General features: G+C 39.0%; 2 protein-coding genes across 4 annotated transcripts in view; one reads left to right on the top strand and one right to left on the bottom strand.

The window, feature by feature from the left end:
- Positions 1-2,865: 2,865 nt before the first annotated feature.
- EMB1006 (Pentatricopeptide repeat (PPR) superfamily protein) lies at positions 2,866-9,934 on the top strand. Of its 2 annotated transcripts, XM_077371433.1 has the most exons (4): positions 2,866-3,716; positions 6,944-8,290; positions 8,422-8,571; positions 9,576-9,934. In XM_077371433.1, the coding sequence occupies exons 1-2, from the start codon at positions 2,890-2,892 to the stop codon at positions 8,247-8,249; spliced, it is 2,133 nt and encodes a 710-aa protein (XP_077227548.1). In that variant the 5' UTR covers positions 2,866-2,889; the 3' UTR covers positions 8,250-8,290; positions 8,422-8,571; positions 9,576-9,934. The 2 variants fall into 2 exon arrangements, with proteins under 2 accessions (XP_077227548.1, XP_077227547.1); XM_077371432.1 differs by having other exon boundaries at positions 6,944-8,571.
- A 1,624-nt stretch (positions 9,935-11,558) lies between these two features.
- Positions 11,559-22,102, bottom strand: part of LOC143860001 (Peptidase C78, ubiquitin fold modifier-specific peptidase 1/ 2) — a 47,277-nt gene continuing 36,733 nt past the window's right edge. For both annotated transcript variants that reach the window (XM_077370506.1, XM_077370505.1), the window contains exons 10-13: positions 15,543-15,631; positions 15,136-15,247; positions 12,902-13,004; positions 11,559-11,987 (exon numbers count right to left, since the gene is read on the bottom strand). In XM_077370506.1, coding sequence (XP_077226621.1) covers positions 11,758-11,987; positions 12,902-13,004; positions 15,136-15,247; positions 15,543-15,631 — 534 coding nt within the window. In that variant the 3' untranslated portion in view covers positions 11,559-11,757. The remainder of the gene's footprint in view (positions 11,988-12,901; positions 13,005-15,135; positions 15,248-15,542; positions 15,632-22,102) is intronic.

Below are 22,102 nucleotides of genomic sequence, written 5' to 3'. Positions count from 1 at the left end.
TCCGCTTCCCTTCGCAGTATGGGGGATGGACATCCTGGGCCCTTTCCCACCGGCCTCTGGAAAGCGCATGTTCGTGGTAGTGGCGATAGACTATTTCACTAAGTGGGTGGAGGCAGAACCTCTGGCCCAGATCACTGAGCAGAACGTGCAGAACTTCTTCTGGAAGGCAGTAGTCTGTAGATTTGGGATTCCCCGTATCTTGATCACAGACAACGGCAAACAGTTCGACTGCCGGAACTTTCGAAAGTTCTGCTCGGACCTAAAGATTGAACAGAGATTCACTTCGGTTGCTCACCCCCAGACCAATGGGCAAACGGAAGTAACTAATAGAATCCCGCTTCAGGGGATAAAGAAGAGGCTGGATGAAAAAGCTGGCCGATGGGCAGATGAGCTCTATCACGTTCTGTGGGCTTACCGCACTACTCCTCGCACGACGACTGGTGAATCGCCATTCAACCTCTCCTTTGGTACTGAGGCTGTGATACCAGTCGATATAGGCGCTCAGTCTCCCCGAATCACCAGCTTCAACGAGCAGCTTAACGGCGACGGGCTCCGTGCCGATCTCGAAGTTTTCTGACTCATTCCTAGACAATGCCTACCCGTTAAGAGAATCGATTGATCACACTTTCCCAAGTCTCTCAATGACTTGGGAAACTGGGGGGCAACTGATGGGGTGTGAAAACACCAGCCTCTCACAGGCCGCCACCTGTCCCAGAGTAGGTGAGCTGCAGCCTCTCACAGGCCGCCACCTGTCCCAGAGTAGGTGAGCTGCAGCCTCTCACAGGCCGCCACCTGTCCCAGAGTAGGTGAGCTGCAGCCTCTAACAGGCCGCCACCTGTCTTGGACACCTGTCCAGGACACCTCACCAGATTTTCCTATAAATACAGGATCAAAGCTCAGACCAATGGGTAATGCGAAAAATCCCTTCTCTCCCTAAACTCTTAGACATCTCCCCTTCACTCCTGCTCATACTGACTTGAGTGTCGAAGGGCCTGTCCGGAGTAAAACCCGGTCTGGTCTTCTGACCTCGCTTGCCTTGTGCAGGACTCAGCCCTCATAGCAGGACTCTTTCTCGACCACCTCACTTCTCGTTCACTCCGTCCTTCAGGACTCAGCTCCCCTAGTCATCCAGCTCAGCTCTTACATCACTGCTGTACCTGTTACCGATTTTAGGTCTAACAGTAGTAGTTGTTGTTAGGAGTTATCCAAACCATGCTTTTAAATTTTGACCAAAACACGAAATTTCGGATTTCAGTCAACACCGAAATTGAAATTGCCAATACCAGAAGCGGTACCAGATTTCGGCCGAAATTTCAAAATTTCATGTTTTTATAATTTCGTCCGAAATTTCGAGAAAGTCAACCCAAAAATCTCAATGTTTCTAACTATATGGCCATTTTCCCAAAAATTCAACTGAAATTACCGAAATTTCGGCCTAAATTTTGTAATAAATAAAATAATATTTTTTAATTGTGTACCCGATTTCGGCCGAAATTTCAGTTTCGGTGAGGGCTGAAACGCATACCGAAGCCGAAATTTAAAACCATGATCCTAACCTTGAGGTGACCAGTGCATAGATCGACAGTTGAGATCATGTGGCCCTTCGATATTAATTAAAATCATAAGGTTGTTGATAACAATCAAACTACTTAAAGGTAAAGTATAACTCTAACTGTCAATGCAGCTGCCATAGCCACTAGTAAAGCTGCAGCTCGAATAATCAGCATTCTCCTATTTGCTGGTTCTCGAGGCATGATGGTAGCCCTACCACATCATCAAACAACCCCACATAATCAGAAATAAGCACTCAACCACTAAAAACACCAAAACCACCAACAACAAAGTGAGAAGTAGAACCAACCACCATACGAACCAAAAACATATCATAAATACTCACAAAATCTACAATACCAACCACCATATCGTCAACACCCCCATTATGTGAGAAGCACGCAACCGCCAAAACACCCACAACCTCCAATGAAACAATAGGCCAAGTAAAATATAGCTACATGGCAAATCATCATTCGTTCATTCATTTACGAAGAGAAAAGAGCGAGAGATATAGCTTGCTGGAGACAAAAAAAAATGTAATATGAAATGAGAGCGAGGTGAGGGAGAGAGACCTACCCTGTCGTAGACAAAGTTATGAGGACGCCGTAGGGAGCTTCTCACCGGAGAAGACGAAGTTACGAGGCTAGGGTTTTTCTCCGTCGCGTGAAGTTGTGAAAAAGAGAGCCCGAGTTTTTTTCCTTCGCGATAGAAAAGAAATTAAATCCTTAGTTTTTGGTGGGAAACCAATTCTCGTTTTGGCAAGAAAAGAATATTTCCACATCATTCTTTACAATTTCCACGTGGGTATTTATTGTTTCTCGAGAAAATTTCCGAATAGCGACAAAGCAGGTTTCTCGGGGAAAAAAAAAAGGCAGTTTCTTTTCTTTTCTTTTCAATGGGGCACGAACGCAAGTGAACAGTCCCTAAAAGCCCTGAGATAGAAACCTGATCCTGGGAGAGGAAAGGAAATGTGATGGAGAGTTTCTCTTCAGTAGCCAAAATTAAATATGTTGTATGGGCCCTTCTTTGGTTGATCTGGATCATCCCATCTATATTTGAAAAATCTTTCGAATAACATCTACTTTCTAGGCCTCACACGTGCCACCTGGATGGATCAGGTCCATTGATCTGATCTGATGATCCTTATACCATAATCCATCAATCCTAAATCTTGAAAATAGACCATTCGATCGAACAATTTAGATCATCAGATCAGAATATCCTCAAATCCAATGGAGATCATAAAGTGGGTCCCACCACGTGGGCCCCACCAAAGCCCTACCTCACTCTACTAGACTGAAGCTCTTGCACACTTTCATTTATCTCTGAATCACAATGTCTCTGAAATTCCTCTTCTTCCCATCTCCTTTCTCTTCTCTTTCCCTCACTTCCCAAAACCCTACCCCCTTTTCTTATTTTCCGCCCCCTATTCTCTTTCGACCTTCCAAAACCCTAATCTCATCCTCTCTTCCTTCAAATCCCACCCCCTCCTCTGACTGTCCAAACCCTATCTTTCTCCCTCTTCTCGAGCAAGAACAAGAACAAGAACAAGAACAAGAACAAGAAGAAATTGAAATTGTAGACCCTATTCACAAATTCTTCAAATCTCGCACTAAAACCCTAACCCTAGATCCCAAACTCGAAGGTCGAATCCACCTTCAAAAAAATCGCCGCTCTTCTTGGCATTTAGCAGACATTGATTCAGAAGAAATCAAAGAAGAAGAAGAAGAAGAAGATGATGAAGGAGAAAATCTAGGTTTTTTTTCTTCAACTAGGGTTTCAGATTTGAGTACTGAAGAAGGAAAAGAAGGGATTTTGTTTGAGATTCTACGAATTGCGAGAAATTTACCAGAGAATTCAACTTTGGGGGAATTTTTGGATCCTTTTGTTGGGAAAATTGGGGAGAGAGAGTGTGTAAAGGTGTTGGAGGTGATGAGTGAGGAGGGTTTGGTTTTTTGTTGTTTGTATTTGTTAGAATGGATGGGATTGCAAGAACCTTCGCTTTTGACGCCTAGGGCTTATTCTGTTATGTTTCCTGTTCTGGGTCGAGCGGGATTGGGGGATAAGGTGATGATTTTGTTTGGGAATTTACCAACCACGAAGCGATTCAGGGATGTTCATGTGTATAATGCTGCGATTTCTGGCTTGTCTTGCTGTGGGAGGTGAGAATTTTGGGCATTTATCTTAGCACTCTTTAGTTCTTTTGTTTATTAAATTTAGGCTCTGTTTGGATTGGAAGAAAAGCATTTTTGATGGAAAGTGTTTTATTGGGTTTTTTTCTTCTCTTTCCTTGATTTACACGAAAATGATAAGACTATGATTAATTTAGAGAGATATTATCATAAATTGAAGGTCCTTCTCCAAGTAAAAATTGGAGAGGATTGGTTCAAATTATCTTCCTTGGTGTTTGAAAAAATTATAAAATTTTAGAAATAATTTTCCTTTCCAAACTCTTCCAAAAAATTCTTGCAATCCAAACAAGGCCTTCGTGAATTTTCTTAAACCGCCACTCCAAGCCAATGAATCCATCTCATTGTTAGAAGAATGAAAAGCATGTTGTGCAAACATCTCATGCTCTTCCGCCATTTCCAATAACTGCTCAAAAGCTTCTACAAACTACCACAAAAATCCTTTGCCTTTCTTTCACACAACTCAATGAATACTATTAAAGAAATCTTCTTCAACAATCAAGAAATCAAGGAGGGAAGGATCCACAAGGTGAATCCTGCTCGAAAGCACCCCGGCCTCATGGGAGTTGAAGACACCAATAGGCTCGAAGAAGGCCCAAATCACCTGACTATTTGAGTTGCGAAGAAGCCCTCAGATGCTGATGAGCCCTAGGTTCTGTAAGCTAGAGCCGTCGAAATCAATCTTAAAAAACTCAGGAGGGGATCAGGTTAGGGAAAAGACTATGGGAATGACGCTCCGTAGGAACCACACTCAACTTGATCACATCCCAATAGATTAATGGATGGCTTGAAAATGCTACTTGAGTTGGAAAGCACTGCCACCCAACGAACCACCAAAGAGAAGACCATATGCTGAGTACCATGGGATCCCTTAGCCAACCCTTTGAAGATCATATGGTTCCTCTCCTTCCAAACCGAACACAAGACTGTGGACTAAGAGGGTTTCCAAAGAATCCTCCCTCTTATAGTACAAGGAGCAAAGGCCTGTGTCTCCACATGGCCAGCAATGTGATTTGGAAACACCCAAACCACACCAAAAAGATCAAAGATGAAGGCACAAATCTTCTTGGAAAAGTGGAAATGAATAAAGAGATGACCGACAATCTCCGTTGCTCCCCACACTCATCTGTTGAGGATGACATGATTCTTATTGTGCAGATGATTGATATGATGATCTTATCTAGGCAAGCAGTTCAGCAAAATGTGCAAACTTTGAGGGGAGCTGGGCACTTCCACACTCTCCCCACGGGTGATGATGCAGCCCGAGGAACAGGTAAAAACGGATCTGACAGAAAACACAATCCCGCACTCAACATCCACACACACTTATCCTTTCCCCGCCTTCTAATGAACATGGAATCTAATACCACCATTAAAGAGCTAACTGAATTCAAGCTCCCTATCAAAGAAATGGCGACGGAAGAGAACCTTCCCAACCACCTTGCCCTCTTGGCAAAGAAAAGACTCATCAACGTTCGCCTCGATCCAAAGCAACTGGTGGGCACCACACTAAAGCTCATGCCAAAATCAACCACACTTATCCTTTCCCCGCCTTCTAATGAGCATTGAGTCTAGTGCCACAATTATAGAGACAACCGAATTCAAGCTCCCTATCAAATAAATGGCGGCGGAAGAGAACCTTCCAAACCACCTCAATGCTCACCTTGATCCAAAGCGACTCTAAACAGAACAGGAAAATTGGCCTTTAAAGGGTGGGCACCACACTAAGGTCATGCCAAAATCAACCACACTTATCCTTTTCCCCGCCTTCTAATGAACATGGAGTCTAGTGCCACCATTAAAGACTCAACCGGAATTCAAGCTCCCTATCAAAGAAATGGCGACGGAAGAAAACCTTCCAACCCACTTTGCCCTTTCAGCAAAGGAAGGACTCATCGACGTTCGCCCTGATCCAAAGCGACTCTAAACAGACCAGTGAAATTGGTGTTCAAAGGGCGGGCACCACACTGAAGGTTATGCCAAAATCAACCACACTTACCAGCGCAATCCTTGAACCTAATGCTTACCAGAATCGCCCCGTGAGAAACTTATTTTAGTTGTTGGACCTCTATTATTTAAAATAATCTGTTCTTCCCAGTTAACAAAACATGTCATACTACTATAGAAGTCAAACTCCAACTTCAGTTTATCAAGTTATCGTCTCTTAATATCTCATAAAATCATAGATTTATTCATTCCCTTGATATGATCCCCTTTCAAACTATTTTTTTGACTGATAACCGGGAATTTTATTGCAATGAAAAGAGGACTGAAATGGTCAAAGTACAAAGGATCACAATAAAATTAAGGAGACACTATGTGCTCCTAAAGACAAACATCAAAGACCAAGGAAGAAGCGTATCAAATAATGCTAGAGCTTCTTTAGAGACTCCATTCCTCGCTAATTTGTCGGTCACTGAACTAGTGGAACGGTGAACATGCTGGAAAATTATATGAGACGTTCCAATCCGGTCAAAGATCTCATCGAAAAATTTATTGTCTCCAAGGATGCCTCTGCGAGCCTTTTAGCCATCGAATGACATTTAAGGAGCCCCCATTCAAAATTTATTGCCACATTTAAATCATCTTCCGATATTTTTATTTTAATTATAGATTTGTTGTGTTCTTTTTTTCCCTTTCGGTTCCCTTTTATGATTTTCCATCAACTTCTAAAATTAACAGATTTTGCATTTACTTGGGTGTCTTAACAGATTTTGATTTTTTCTTTTCTAATATTCTCATCTGAAAATTTGGTTCTTCGAATTACACAATTCTACGTATTTTGGAGTTTAATAGTGCATCCAGTTGTAATAAATTTGGATACTTAACCGCTTATGATACCATTAACCACAAGTAATTAGCTTAAGGGCTTGTTTGGATGATGTAAGTTGAGCCTGCATGCATATTAAGCCATGTTCTCTTTAGACTACTCAAAGTGTTTGGCTGCCCACAAATGAAATGGGCAGAAGATGCTCTGTCATTCAAAATCCTGCTTTCACATCAAAGACCTTTCCCTGTTTTACTTTGCTTCATTTCAGCTCAGATCTGAAGTGAATAAAAAAGTGTACACTTAATGTTATTTCCATTTATTTCAAAAACCCAAACTGACCCGAAATTTTTCTCAAGGTCCCTAAATTAGACAACATTCATTTTTAGAAGTTCAATATATTTCTTTCTTGACCATACGCTTCTCTTTTCAGATATAATGATGCTTGGAGAGTGTACGAGGCAATGGAAATAAATAACATCCTGCCAGATCATGTGACATGTTCTATTTTGATAACTGTCATGAGGAAAATTGGTCGCAGTGCAAAAGAAGCATGGGAGTTCTTTGAGAGAATGAATAGGAAAGGGGTGAAATGGAGTGTTGAAGTCTTGGGTGCTCTTATAAAGTGTTTATGCCATGAAGAACTGAAAAATGAAGCACTCATCATTCAATCGGAAATGGAAAAGAAAGGGGTCTTATCAAATACCATCATATATAACACCTTGATGGATGCTTATAGTAAATCAAACCAAGTTGAGGAAGCCGAAGGCCTCTTCAATGAGATGAAGGAGAAAGGGCTGAACCCAACTGCCGCCACCTATAACATTCTAATGGATGCTTACAGTAAAAGAATGGAGCCTAATATAATTGAGGATCTGATATTGGAGATGCAGAGTTTGGGCTTAGAACCTAATGTTAAATCATATACCTGTCTGATAAGTGGATATGGGAGACAGAGGAAGATGAGTGACAAGGCCGCGGATGCATTCTTGAGGATGAAGAAGGCTGGGATAAAGCCGACGTCTCATTCGTATACCGCTCTTATCCATGCATATTCCGTAGGTGGCTGGCATGAAAAAGCCTATGTTGCATTTGATAATATGAAAAGGGAAGGAATAAAACCCTCCATAGAAACTTATACCGCTCTGCTAGATGGATTTAGACGAGCTGGTGACACCCAAACGTTGATGGAAATTTGGAAATCAATGATCAATGACAAAATTGAAGGTACCCGAGTGACGTTCAATATTCTACTTGATGGGTTAGCAAAACAAGGTCACTATGTTGAAGCTAGGGATGTGGTCTATGAATTTGGGAGGATTGGTCTACAACCAACAGTGATGACATATAATATGTTGATGAATGCATATGCACGGGGAGGGCAACACTGTAAGTTGCCTCAGCTATTGAAAGAGATGGCAGCTCTCAATCTGAAGCCTGATTCGATTACTTTCTCCACCATGATCTATGCTTATGTCCGTGTCCGTGATTTTAAGAGGGCATTTTATTATCACAAAGAGATGGTAAAAAGTGGGCAATTGCCCGATCCCAAATCTTACCAAAAGCTACGGGGAATTCTTGATGTGAAAGCTGCAGCGAACAACCGGAGGGACAAGAGTGCTATATTGGGTATAATAAACAGTACTAAGGGCTTTTTAAAGCCCAGAAAGGGTAAGAAAGATGAGTTTTGGAAGAACAAGACAAAGCGATCTAGGAGAAACACCTTAGCCAGTGCATGAAATGGATGTTGTTTCTTTGATGACGCCGTTATGTTTGGATGGTGAGAGGGGTTAGCAATATGAGTGTGTTGAATTGATGTATATAAGTTCCATATGTTTCTACCTTGGGGAGAACGATCCATTTTGAATGTCTATCTAAGCTCTGTCACATCTAAGTTTATCGGCATTTCAGGTGATGGGGTTTTTCATTTCAAGTGACGAAGCATTTCAGAGCAACAAAAAAGAAAATGGAGAATCCTACTGCAGTGTGCAATGTATTACCAAAGTCTATATGATTCTCTTCAGATTGAATCTGTCTACAGCACCTGACAAGAGTCACCAGGTAATGATTTCCTATGGTTTTATATGAGGGATGCATGTAGCAATTTGTATGATTGCTACATATGCATCCAAGGCTTTGGATTAAGGATTCAATGGTATATTCTTTTTTAAATCTTTACTGGAGGGTTCTCTCAGACATTGGCAACCTCGTTGGCATATACACCACATGCTTAGACACACAAACCCAACAACAACAACCTCTTCAACAGAAATTTGAGAATGAAGTCGCATGAAAACAGTTATATGGTCAGCCAACAAGAAATGTGGTCGAAGAAGTGAAGGGGGATGTGTATGAGACACTCTTCTTGGCAATTAATCTCATAGACAGATACCCCTTCTTGGGCGTCCCCCTCGACCATCTTTCATCCTAAATTGTAGACTGATCCCATCTCAGACTCACTGTCATCATAGGCGAAGGGAGAAAAACATTAAGAAGTTAAATTGAAGCTTTTTTCACAGAGACGGCGGCGACGATCAGTGCTAGATCTGTCTGCTGGATCCCCTCCTTTTTATACTCTTGCAAGCTTTAAAAAATTAAAAATAGATTTTATATATTAACCCAATGCATTTGAAGCGTGGGTAACAATAATATAAATTGCTACACATCCCTCATAAGAACCTCATGATTTCCTATAGTTGATTTTTTTTTTAATGGTAATTTCCTATAGTTGATGTTGGGTGTGATTAGATTTGGATGTTCTTTTCATGAAATAACACAACCTTCTATAGATTGGAATGCGTCTTGTAAAAAGTTTTGCGAGGAAGATCAATATAATACATAGTTTCTGAAATCAGTACCATCCTTTTCTATTTTAGCTCTGTCTTTGTGGAAATTGGTCCGTTAAACCATAGTTACATGCTTCTTCTATGCAGGGTGATCATGCTTTGGGGCCTTGTAAATTTAATTGGGTCATAAAATAGCTCATTTTCTACATTTTTGGCTCTTGGTTTATATTTTTCGCATATCTTTTTGTTGGTCAATGCACATCCTTTTCTCTGTGGCAGGATTAAGCGAAGCTTGCTATCAAAACTTAAAAATTAGCTTTGCAAATATCTTGCTGGCTAGCCCTTGGAAGAATTTGCAGAGCTTCCGAAGAGAATTCATTCAGGTAGGAGGAACAAGATTTGATGGCAAACATCTTTGACAGAAATTGGGTAGAAGATGTATGGGTTTGGATGGCCAAAGAAAGGGAAGAACCATTTTTGGAACTGGAATTTGGTAAATTCTCTCCCTGGAAAAATGTTGGGTTTTAAAAGCAGTCTCTGTTAAGTGCGAGAGTTCTCCTAATTTGAGTATTTTTATATTTTTGTGTATCAAGTGATTGTAATACAGTTGAAATAAAAGCTAATTCTATTAATTTACAGATTGTATTTGATTATTCACCTCACTGTTACACACACCTAAAATTACATACTTTCTTCCTTTTCTGATTTTTCCTTTTAGAATTTCTCTTGAAATATTCCATTCCAAAAAAAAACAAAAAATTCTCTTGAAACATGCTGTGAACTTTCTTTTAAGACCCTGAACGAATAGGCCCCTAAGCCAGACCCAACATTTATTAGAAAAACAAAATCCGTCTTGCCTTGAAACCCACAACCAGATATGATATTACTGTCTATAAAACCTAAAGAGATTAAAAAAGAAAGAGAGAAAGCCTTGCAACTTTGCAACTAAAACCACAAGCGAATCCTGAAATAATTTTCCTTGTTTACAAGTGCCTGTCAACCTTCTTTCAAGGTATAGGGGGCTTGCATTCTCTTGGCCATGTTTGGATTGCAAGAAAAAACTTTCAAACAGAAAATTGTTGTTGGGAAAATTTCTTTCCATCTTCAATTTAGAGAAAAAACAATATGATTAGGATTAATTTAAAGCTATATCATAATAAATTGAAGGTGCCCCTAAATTCAAATTGAATAGGGACTGTTCAAGTAGAAGTAGGAAATTTTAGCAATATTTACTTGTGTAACTGAAAAAACAAATAGACATTAAGAACAGTTGAAACCTGGGCTGAAAATTTGACTTCAGGTGTAAAGAAGTAGGAGATTTTAGCAATATTATTTGTGGGACCAATTGTGAGAGGTCGGTACTTTCTGTAATTTTTCCAAAATTTCAGCCCACTCTGGGTTTTAGAATTCAAATTTTTAGTTTGAAAACAGTGTATAAGAGGGTTAGAGACAAGAGAAGAAGAGGACCAGCCGTCATTTTTTACTTCTTGCCCTTCTTTCCATCAGCAAGAGAGTAGCAAATCCTCTCATATTTCCAGGTTTTAGAAATCATAGGATGTATGAGAGATTTTTAAAACCTGATTTTCTTGCTTAAAATCCAAGAAACGCTGCCAGGACAGCATCCAACAGCTTGATTCATACTCTCTTTTAACACTGTTTTCAAACTAAAAACCTGGATTCTAAAATCTGCGTATCCAAACAGCCCCTTCGCACGTTCTATTCCTATCTCATGGCTAGATAGATGAAGATTCCATGGAAATTTTTTTCCATAGTTGCCAAAAACGTCCCAAATCTTCTGCATACAAGTTGGACTTCAATTTTCATTAAAATATGATGAACCGATTTACCATTATGTTGTGCTTCGTCAAAGTTTTAGGTTTCTTTAGATCTTACCTCTTCTGGTAACTTTGAATGTTGGAAAATGATAATAAAACCCTCAAAAAGACGACCATAGAAAAAAAAATGCAAATGTATCCTTATCTCAAGGGTTATTTTTCAAAACAAAGCATCTCCAATGGCTGACCCAGACCAGTAGAGTAAGAGGAGAACCTTGCCGGCAAAAGAAGGTTCGCCGCTCATCGGAAAATTAATCGAAACAAAATATCAGTTGTAATATAGCATTCCACTAAGGCACTTTCAATTTTGGTTTCAGTATGGGGTTCGTTTTTTCGTATGGTTTCAGTGGGGGTGAAAATAGAAACATTTCAGTCGTTTCATGTCGGTTTCGTTGGAAATTTAAAACCAGGCCACATGCAATGAGAATAAATTCAAAATTTCCTTATAACATATTAACAAGGTTGCTGTAGCTTTTAACAAATGATGTTTTGAATTTGGGCAGAAAAGGCATGATCTTGTCAAATGACTATCTGTTTGCATACAATATAAATATATTTTTTTTTTCCATCACCTCTTCGACCACCTCTATAATTTTCATAGATAATTTATTCTTCTAACAAGACTTTCAGACCATGTTTGGCCTCTGGGGTAGCAGAAGATTATAGAACTTATTATGCAAGAAGAAATTCTTACCTTTGCTATCAACAGCTTTCTTCCACCCACACCACCCACCATTCACAATCTTCTTAAGATCATCATTACCTGTGTAATGAGGATCCAAGATGAGAAAGGCGCAATCCCCGCTTGCCTCACTGTAGTCCACTCCCAAGAGGGTATATGCGAGAACACCACCACCTGTTACGTACCAAAATAGACAGGGTTTAGATGGCAGTGGATAATGCTAAAGTGACGGACCATGTCGGGGCAAAAACCAACTAAGTTTCCTTCTATCTGGTTTAGCTTTGAAGTTGCATTGTGTCAATGGGAACAGAAGACTCATCTAGTTTTGAAGCTTAGCAGATGAAAGGTTCAACATGAAGTCCTCAATTAGAGAACCGACGTCCTAAGATGCAACCATGGAGTAAAATAAATATAAAGTTCTAATATAATTTCAGAAAAAATATGAAAAAAAAAGAAAAACAAATAAGATTCTGTCAATGCTTAACCAGGATCAAATTTCTGGTAACATAGTTTAAGCCAACCAGGAAATTGAAAATTTAAGGGCATTTACTTGAAGGGAGAGTGATCTAGTATGCAAAACCCATAGGTCGATTTGGATGCACCAAAAAGTGGGAAAATCAAAGTAAGGGGACTACATTTCCTAGCATTATTTGGTTTCAATTTACTATTAACAAGGCTGTCCTTGGCGCCTGTAAATTTTCCAAATGCAAGCCGGTTTGTCCTGTTTCACTTTCCTCTCAAATCAGGAGAAAAAGGAAAGTAAAGAAATGGGAATCCAAACGGACCCAGAGGGAAAGTAAATCATGGACAAATCTAATCATCATCAAAGATCGAATGGAGATGGGAAGAGGGACTTTGATCATGCTACCTCCTAAATGGCAAAGCAAGTAGGAGTCACTTCCCATCACCGTCTGATCTTGGACAGATGGTGAAATGTGTCACCCCGAGTGAACTTTCGCCCTGGTGTTTGGAACTATCATTTCCCTTCCATAGATTTCAAATGATAATATAGTCATTCTGGATTTATTCATGATTCCTCTCACAATATCTAAAAGATGGGCAGACACAGACATAGTAGCTATACTGACCAATCATAACAGGGGTTCCTTGCGTCTCGAAATGCAATGCCAGCTCTCGGCATTTCTCAGGAAGCTCAGCTCCAGATCTTACATTTATAATCTTGCAGCTAACCTGTTCAAGGATCAATTTCACTCAATGAACAGAAAACTTATCAAGTGAGCAGTCATATTTTTATGGACTAAATCTTATTGTATGGAAGGATTGTGTAAGACTATTGATGCCAATAATAGCTCAGGAAAAATGTTAAGAATGTCTTTTGAGCCCTTTCAAGATACTAAAACTTTGCTGATAAATAATCCAGATATATATGAACAGAATTATGAGCATCCAAGATACAAATTGATGGCGACATGGACAAGAAGCCTAAATATTCACACTTGCCTTGCATCTCAGAAATGTATGGAATCTAACTGACTTCATTTATATCTTTTCAAATTTTGCTTTCAGATCCCAGTATAGGGTGAAAATGGCTTCGAATGTTGGTAGTAAAATCAACAACCAATCAATTGATAGACCTGGTCAGAACCGACCAAATAGATTTGCAACACTAAAGTAATGCACCGAACAGGCAACAAAATGCAACATCAAAGGAGAAATGTTAAAGGGGTATTTTTAGCTATTACGTCATTATGTTTTCAAAGTTGAAGAAGACCTCATGCACTTTTTTTATGATCTATGAGAAACAGTTTTTCTGTTTTCTATGATTTCTCTGCTTGATTTTGGAATCTATGTCCCTACATTTGCTTGTTTTCTATGATTTCTTCACAGGCTAACAGAAAATTGGGGATCCCATAGCAATTTTAATGCACCACAATTGTTTTATAATAGTTATTGCAAAGTTCCATACAACCTCTTTGAATAATACACAATCGGGTATTGTCTTTATAGAACATTTGCTTTGATAACTAGCCTAGCCATATATATATATATATATATATATATATATATATATATATATATATATATATATAGAGAGAGAGAGAGAGAGAGAGAGAGAGAGAGAGAGAGAGAGAGAGAGAGTTGGTGCGCTCGAGCGCCCAATCACATGGGTCCCACATTTTTTGTGGTGATCCAAACCATTCATTTGCAAGGCCCTATCATAGATAGGGTGTGTACCAAAAATCAGGTCCATTGAATCATCCTAACCCCTCCAAAAGTGGAGGGCAAAAATGGGCAAATTTGTGGACAAACAGTGTCTGTCCATTTTGACCTCCACAAACGGATGGGTTAGGATGATCCTATGGAGCTGATTTTTGGTACACACCTCATCTATGTAAGGGCCTTTCAAATGAATGCTTTGGATCATCCTAACAAAGTGGGCCCACATGAGTTTTGGGCGCTCGAGCGCACCAACACTTTCCTTATATATATATATATATATATATGAGGAAAATGAGTGTGCGGTCGACCGCATATAAGGTTATATGCGGTCGAGGGCGCAAACACATGGGTCCCACGTTTTTTGTGGTGATCAAAACCATTCATTTGTAAGGCCCCATCATAGATAGGGTGTGTACAAAAAATCAGCTCCATTGGATCATCCTAACCCCTCCAAAAGTGGAGGGCAAAAATGGGCAGATTTGTGGCAAACGATGTCTGTCCATTTTGCCCTCCACTTTTGGATGGGTTAGGATGATCCTATGGAGCTGATTTTTTGTACACACCCTATCTATGTAAGGGCCTTGCAAATAAATGCTTTGGATCATCCTAACAATGTGGGCCCACATGAGTTTTGGGCCCTCGACCGCACCTAAGCTTGGTGCGATCAAGCGCACAATCTTATATATATATATATATACAGAGAGAGAGAGAGAGAGAGAGAGAGAGAGAGAGAGAGAGAGAGAGAGAGAGAGGAAAAGGATTGTACGCTCAAGCGTACCAAGCTTATGGTACGCTCGAGTGCCCAATCACATGGGTCCCACATTTTTTGTGGTGATCCAAAGCATTCATTTGTAAGGCCTTATCATAGATAGGTTGTGTACCAAAAATCAGGTCCATTGAATCATCCTAACCCCTTCAAAAGTGGAGGGAAAAAATGGGCAGATTTGTGGACAAACAGTGTCTGTCCATTTTGACCTCCACAAATGGATGGGTTAGGATGATCCTATGGAGCTGATTTTTGGTACACACCCCATCTATGTAAGGGCCTTTCAAATGAATGCTCTAGATCATCCTAACAAAGTGAGCCCACATGTGATTGGGCACTCGAGCATACCATAAGCTTGGTACACAAGATACTTACACCAAGAAGTTTATCCAAAACAAAGCTTAATTCAATGGCTCCTATCCATTCGCGTGATCCCACGAAATATGGCTCCTTATCACCGATCTCTACAAGTGCTTGCTGAATTTCCCTGAGAATATGGACGCAATTTACCTATCAGCCAAAAACACAAATTATGACCCTAGGCATGCAGATTAGAACAGTCCATAAAATAACATGGTTTTTATCTATATGACCTTATCGATGACACATCCTAGTAAAAACAATAGAACCAATTGGATAATGCAGAGCTTATCAAAAGAAAAGTTCAATTTGAGTTCTAATTGTCTAAATTTCAAGAAGCTGACTAACAAGAGATTTACTCAGGTTATACAATAAAATTTTATATTCTATCCAAGGTAATTTAATGAAAAAAATTGCATTACCGGTGTGACGGGACTTCAATTGATGTATAATGTTGGAGTCTAAACCATGAAATGATGGTTTGTAGAGAGCGATAAGCACATCCCCAGCCCTGCCAAGTGGAGAAATAATGAGAGAATGCAACTGCAGTGTAGAACAGATATTCAGGCATTTAATAAAGGGAAAAGACATCAACACAAACATGTTTTGATATTTTATCTTTTAGTGTTTAAAGAGCTCTCAAAAGGTTATTACATTTCCCAAAAAGCTCTCAAGAGCCAATTAAAGAAGAAAAGACAGCTGGGTTTGCGCAAATATCAAAATAAGGTTGAGCTGATAATATTTCCCTTAATAAATATAATAATCAATTACATCATACATACAAGGTTAAGCAATGCTTTCCAATCATATGGAAACGATCAACTAGATCAAGTTGATGAACACAAGCAGTGAGATGTGGTATAAAGGACATATACACTTTTGAGTAACATGCTTATTACTGACTGCTTAACTTTATTTTGCCTTAACTAATATTAGGAGTTTTTATATGGTGGCCGACCGTTAGGTCCCATGTAGGCGGTACCCCCTTGATATTTGATCCAACGGCAACTCATTTTTTAAGAGGCCGTTGTTGGATCAAATATTAATGGCGGTACTTTTGACTTACCGTTGTTTGCTCAGGGTAGGTGCTCTCAGGGAGACTTTGGTTGTTTGCTCAGGGCAGGTGCTCCAAGGGGACCAGGATGGTCAGGACAAGTCTATCTTCATATGGAAAGATAGATTTATTTGGGCCATAACGATGGTTGGGATAGAATATACAGTTATAACTACGAAGATTCTCCCATGTATGGCTATTCAAAAAAGATAACAACTAGAGACCTCCCATGAAAACTACAAGGGGTCGCCCTTTGAGGCCTTGTTGATAACCTCACACATACATATATCGTTGGAAAAGATAGTGCAAAGAGTCTCCAATAATTATTTGAGAGTGTAGAAAATGTGAAATGTTTCTTCAACTATGGGAGAATCAAATAACTATCGACTATGATTTTGTAAAAGTTGAAGATATGGATTTTAAGAAAATTTTCGTTTATGTTGAGGATATTAGCATCAATGCTGAATAACTGAGAGGATGGCATGATGGAGTTAAAAGGCCTAATTATTCTTTATATTTTTAATTTCTTGTTGAAAGATTGCACTATTCAGATTCCCAAGTGTATGTATTTTAGGTCATATTTCATACTTGGGTTTTGATTTGGTTATGTTAGGACGAAGTTTAAATTTTAATTTCTTGTCAAAACGGTTCAGGTCCTCACATGGTGCAGGAAAACTAGATCCAATAACACGGCCATGTACATAAGAGCACAAGAAATTGCGCTTCTTTATCATTATCATTAAAAGCTTCATATGGTGCTTTAAGCTTTTAATGATAAATGGAAATTTTTGCTTCCATGGTCTCAAGAATAAGGTTTTCTTTTCCCGCAAGTGCCACACCATCCCCTTCTTTGTACAAGCGAGACAATATCCAAATTCATTATCACCAGGTGCAGATACTTAAATAAAAGACACATGCAATCACAAAATATATATGTTAACCTTTGACTTATATCCATCATAAAGTATTTATGGAATAATGCATGAAGAAATAGGAAGTTGGTTCAGAATACTTACAAGTAGCCTCAATGTACATCTATGTTGCATCAGTATGGGTACATGTTGGAATCTGACACGGAGTGTCAGATTCGGAAAACCTAAAAAAAAAAAAAACGATTCGTGGATTCACCAAAATATTTAGGGCCCATTTGGATGCCGAGAAGATTCTGATTTGCATTTCCCACATTTGCAGCCCTTTTTGTGTTGTAATTTGGATCCGGATCAAATCCTTTGATTTCCAAATTAGAGACTGACAGTGCAAAAAATCAGATTTCCAAATATGTTGTGGAAATAAGTAATTGGAAATCCACAGATCTGGCAGTTTCCTTCACCCTCTTTGCTCCTCAACCTCTCCCCTCCAGCAGGAAGTACCCCTTTCCCTCTCTGTCTCCCTCAACATGAGCTGCCGGATCTATTCATTGTGTATTCAAATCTCAATTCCAAATCCAAATACAAAATATGAGGTATCCAAACGGGCCCTTAATAAATTCTCAAATTTTTTTTAACATAATAAAATAGTTATAACAAGTAATATTTTAAATTTTTTAATAGGCTAAGTAGATATAATGTTTTATCTCCATTTAATAAACTTACAATTAGGATGGGTAACTGATGCAGTGCCAACATGGCAGCCATGTCATGCCTAGGTGGTTTTGGTGGAGTTCCAAGGTGCAGTCCCTCATTAATGTTGCTGGCCCGTTTTGAACCTGATTTTTGAGCTTCTAAATAGAAGAATTACGGAAAGTGGTAGACTACAAAGTTGTAGGTCTCTTTGAGATCTTTCCAACAAGTATTTGTGCTTGAAAATTGGACAATAGGGTATAAAGTTATGGCAGTTTTTGTGGACTGTCTGTGAGTTCCCAAAACAGTCAAAGTTAGTGAGTTCCTATGCAATTAATGTTATGTTAGTCTCTAAGCTAGCTAGTGGAGGAGCTTCAACGAATTTGCTTTGGTTTCTTTTATTTAAAGAGTTAGAAACTATCTTGAGAGAGGATTTTGGATGTTGATAAACTTATGTAATTGATGGAATATCAATTGGGTTGAGCATTGCTCCCATTTTCTTCTTCTTCTCTTGTTGTGTTCTTGATTTCTATTTTTCTTCTTCTTCCCTCTTAAGCACCCGCATTATCTGGTATCAGAGCCAACGTTACTCTCTTGGGCTAGCTTCGATTTGATTTTCATGGCGGCACGAAGAGGTAGAGGAAGGTGTGGTAACCAAATGATGGAAGATTTGAGAGATGAAAGAGATGATGAACTTCAAACACTTCGAAGACAAGTTGAGCAACTTACCATGCGACTTGAACGCCAAGAGGCTCATAGTGAGCGTGGCAGCCATGTCATGCCTAGGTGGTTTTGGTGAAGTTCCAAGGTGCAGTCCCTCATTAATGTTGCTGGCCTGTTTTGAACCTGATTTTTGAGCTTCTAAATGGAAGAATTACGAAAAGTGGTAGACTACAAAGTTGTAGGTCTCTTTGAGATCTTTCCAACAAGTATTTGTGCTTGAAAATTGGACAATAAGGTAGAAAGTTATGGTAGTTTTTGTGGACTGTGTCTGTGGGTTCCCAAAATAGTCAAAGTTAGTGAGTTCTTATGCAATTAATGCTATGTTAGTCCCTAAGCTAGCTAGTGGAGGAGCTTGAACGAATTTGCTTTGGTTTTCTTTTATTTAAAGAGTTAGAAACTATCTTGAGAGGGGATTTTGGATGTTGATAAACTTATATAATTGATGGAATATCTATTGGGTTGAGCATTGCTCCCATTTTCTTCTTCTTCTCTTGTTGTGTTCTTGATTTCTATTTTTCTTCTTCTTCCCTCTTAAGCACCCGCATTAGTAACACCCAAAACATGTGGTAATTGTAACATTGTGTTGATAGTATGAAAAAAGAAGAAGATAAAAGTGATCTAGAAGTAGTTCAAAAAATCCTGAAGTATTGGAATTCGAGACGTGTCCGACACGGGTATGTCACCCATTTAGAAGAATCCATGTAACATGGATGAACATAATACATTGCATGAGAAGACAAACTTAGAAGAATAGAATAGTTAAGAAAACAACATCAGCCGACATTAGTGAAATAATGGGTGGAGATGCTTAACACAATCCAGAGTGTAAAGAGACTAAGTGCAGATGGTGGATTGCATGTTAGAAACTGTTTCTAGCTATGATTGAGCTGACACTTTGAATTTATTGCTAAGACACATGTCGTGTAATGTAGTGTCGACACTGACACGAGTGTTGACACATGCTGATACTCCTTTTTCGACAGTTGTAAATGTACTACTAGAAGTGTCAGACTTATTGTGGGCGTGTTGACACGTTTTTGTACCATCTCAAGTACGACATTTTGTTTTATTATTGACTATTGTGTTTACCTCTTTTAATATAAACTCTTCTTTTAGCTCTTCTCTAACTAATATTTGTTATTATCTCCCTCCATTCCCCTAAACCTAAAAACCTAAACAAACTCTTATTCTAATATTATATTCATTGTTTAAGATTGGTCTCCCTTTCTGGCAGCATATTGGAGACTGACGAGAACTAGATTAAATTGATGACTGGGTTGTTATTTTATTATTTCGTGATCGGTATAGATCATCGTTGATTAATCCTAAGATTTATTAGTTTGTTAAATGGATATCATATTTTTTTTGAATGGTAATGAATATATATATATATATATACAAATTATGATAATAAGCAATTTTATATCTATGGAAGTGTGGGTGTGTCTCCATTTCTAGATTTTTAGGGGTTAACATGTGAGACACTTCATGTCCGTGTCGAAACTCGACAAGGATTTATGTCCACAAATCATGATCATATATAACTTTTGTTTTAGCCATGCCCTCTTTTCTAAATTTTGGGGGGTTCCCGTGTCCTGCTCTTCGTGTTTGTGTCGACACGCGATTATGTCCACAAATCATGATCATATATACGTTTTGTTTTAGCCATGCCCTCTTTTCTAAATTCTGGGGGGTTCCCGTGTCCTACTCTTCGTGTTTGTGTTGACACGCGACAATCGTGTCCGTGTCCACAAATCATAGGTTCCTAGGCTATTGAGTTGCATGCTCTGGGACATGCCACTAAGTGTTAGGATTTCATGTCTATGCCTTAATTCCTTCGGGCATTGATAGGCAGAGTTATTAAGTTTGGATTCGGGAATAATTAGGCAAGGCATATGTTCTAGAAATTTGGAAAAAGATTGTGAAAACATCAGAAGAAACTCGAGCATATTTTGCGTTTCCAAAGATAAACAATTTGTATGTGTATATTATACATATTCAATATGAAACACAAGTAGATCACTAGTATTGTATGTAAGTGCATCTACTGGTTTTATAAAGTCATGGGCTTGATTCTGCTTAAGTTGGACTTTTAAATACATTTGAATTTTTAAAATAATATAATTTTTATGAGAATTTAGAAAAATCGGGCTTAAATCAGAAACTCGCGATCAATCTCATAAAGCATTTTATTAGAAAACCATGAATTTTCCAATAATTCAAGAGATGTGAAAAAAAATTTCATGAAGACTTTGTGACATCAAAACATATTAACCATGTTGATAAACCAACAATAACCTCTAATTCACAGTTTGTTCCTGACTTGCTTTGCTTCCTGATTGTCCACTCCATTTCACCAAGTACTTGGTTTGTGTAGGAACACTGCATCGGCATATCTCTCGATTGGTTATGGCTTACTCTCCTTGTCAAATGTAATTGTCATGGTTGCTGCTGCATTCTTAAGAGACTGGGAAGCAAACAATTGCTCCAATAGCTTAAGCTGTTGGAGTTGGTGTTATTTAATCATTTATACTTCAACACTCCCCCCCACATGTGGCCCCTCTTTTTTCGGGTTGGCCTTACACGTGGACTTTTAATATCGAGTTGTGAGTTTTGAACCCAGAACCTGTAGCTTTGATACCATGTGAAACAGCCAATTACTCCAATAGCTTAAGCTGTTGGAGTTGGTGTTATTTAATCATTTATACTGCAACAGAGACTATAGTTTGGGTCTTATCATCTGGCATCCATGTCTCTTGAGAACTAGCATCAATACCAAATGTATCTTCAGCCTTGCTGGAAGATCTAGTTTGTAGAACACTTGTCCTATTTTCTTCATTATCAGGACTAGATCCTCACCTTATGTATTATCCCCATGTGAACCTTTCCAAATACATTGAAGTTTGAACTGTTTGGGTTGGACCTTCATGAAGCCAATGTTTATTTCCTTTCACTCTGTAGGTCCTCATTTGTTGTCATGGCATTATCAACCTTCTCTTAACAATCCTAGGTGGAATGATAAGTAGTAGGGCCATTGCCTCTGTAGCGATGAGCCTTTCATCACAGTGTGGGTGAAAAGTTGTTGCTTTGTTGCTAGCTCAAAGGGCATCTAGTCCTTGCTCCATTGTAAGTTACTAAAGAACTGACCTACATCCAAGAAACATACGAAACCCTTTTGGTTGGCAATTGTGAAGTGCCAAAGAAACTCAAGTAACGCACCAATATGATCTGCCAAGCCATTTTGTCTGAGGGTGAAAACTTACAGAAGTGCAAGTACGATCCCATGAGCTTCAACATCTCCATCCAGAAACACCTTGTAAACTTAGGGTCCCTATCACTCACTAAGTTCTCAGGGAACCCCTAGCATAGTTGCTCCTTTAGTTGTGCAGTCCACAAGTGCCATGATGAATGTGCGTACTTAGAGAAGCAATCCACAATGAGCATGATGGAAGAACACTCCTCTACCCTGAGCACTGCAATTGTAAATCCTTGAGACACTTGCCCATGATCTCTTTCGAATGGGAAGGGATCAATCAAATCCCTTTGTTCCTTATTTTAACCTTGTCTTGTTGGCACATCAGACAAGTCCCCATATTAGGCCAATAGCAAGCTTTATCAAGCACAGTGTCCTTGGAGTAGGGCTCAA

The sequence above is a fragment of the Tasmannia lanceolata genome, unplaced genomic scaffold (assembly GCF_043159265.1).
Source record: "Tasmannia lanceolata isolate RefF3 unplaced genomic scaffold, GAP_Taslan_0.1 ptg000037l, whole genome shotgun sequence".
NCBI classification, from domain to species: domain Eukaryota; kingdom Viridiplantae; phylum Streptophyta; class Magnoliopsida; order Canellales; family Winteraceae; genus Tasmannia; species Tasmannia lanceolata.
The sequence above is the reverse complement of the archived record's forward strand: the minus strand, read 5'-3'. Positions and strand labels throughout refer to the sequence as shown.

What these genes read in the sequence shown, in the direction of transcription:
- EMB1006 (XM_077371433.1), top strand. Translation starts at nt 2,890, where the DNA reads ATGTCTCTGAAATTCCTCTTCTTCCCATCTCCTTTCTCTTCTCTTTCC. An exon ending in GGCTTGTCTTGCTGTGGGAG is followed by an intron (nt 3,717 to 6,943) that starts GTGAGAATTTTG and finishes TTCTCTTTTCAG; the next exon opens with ATATAATGATGCTTGGAGAG.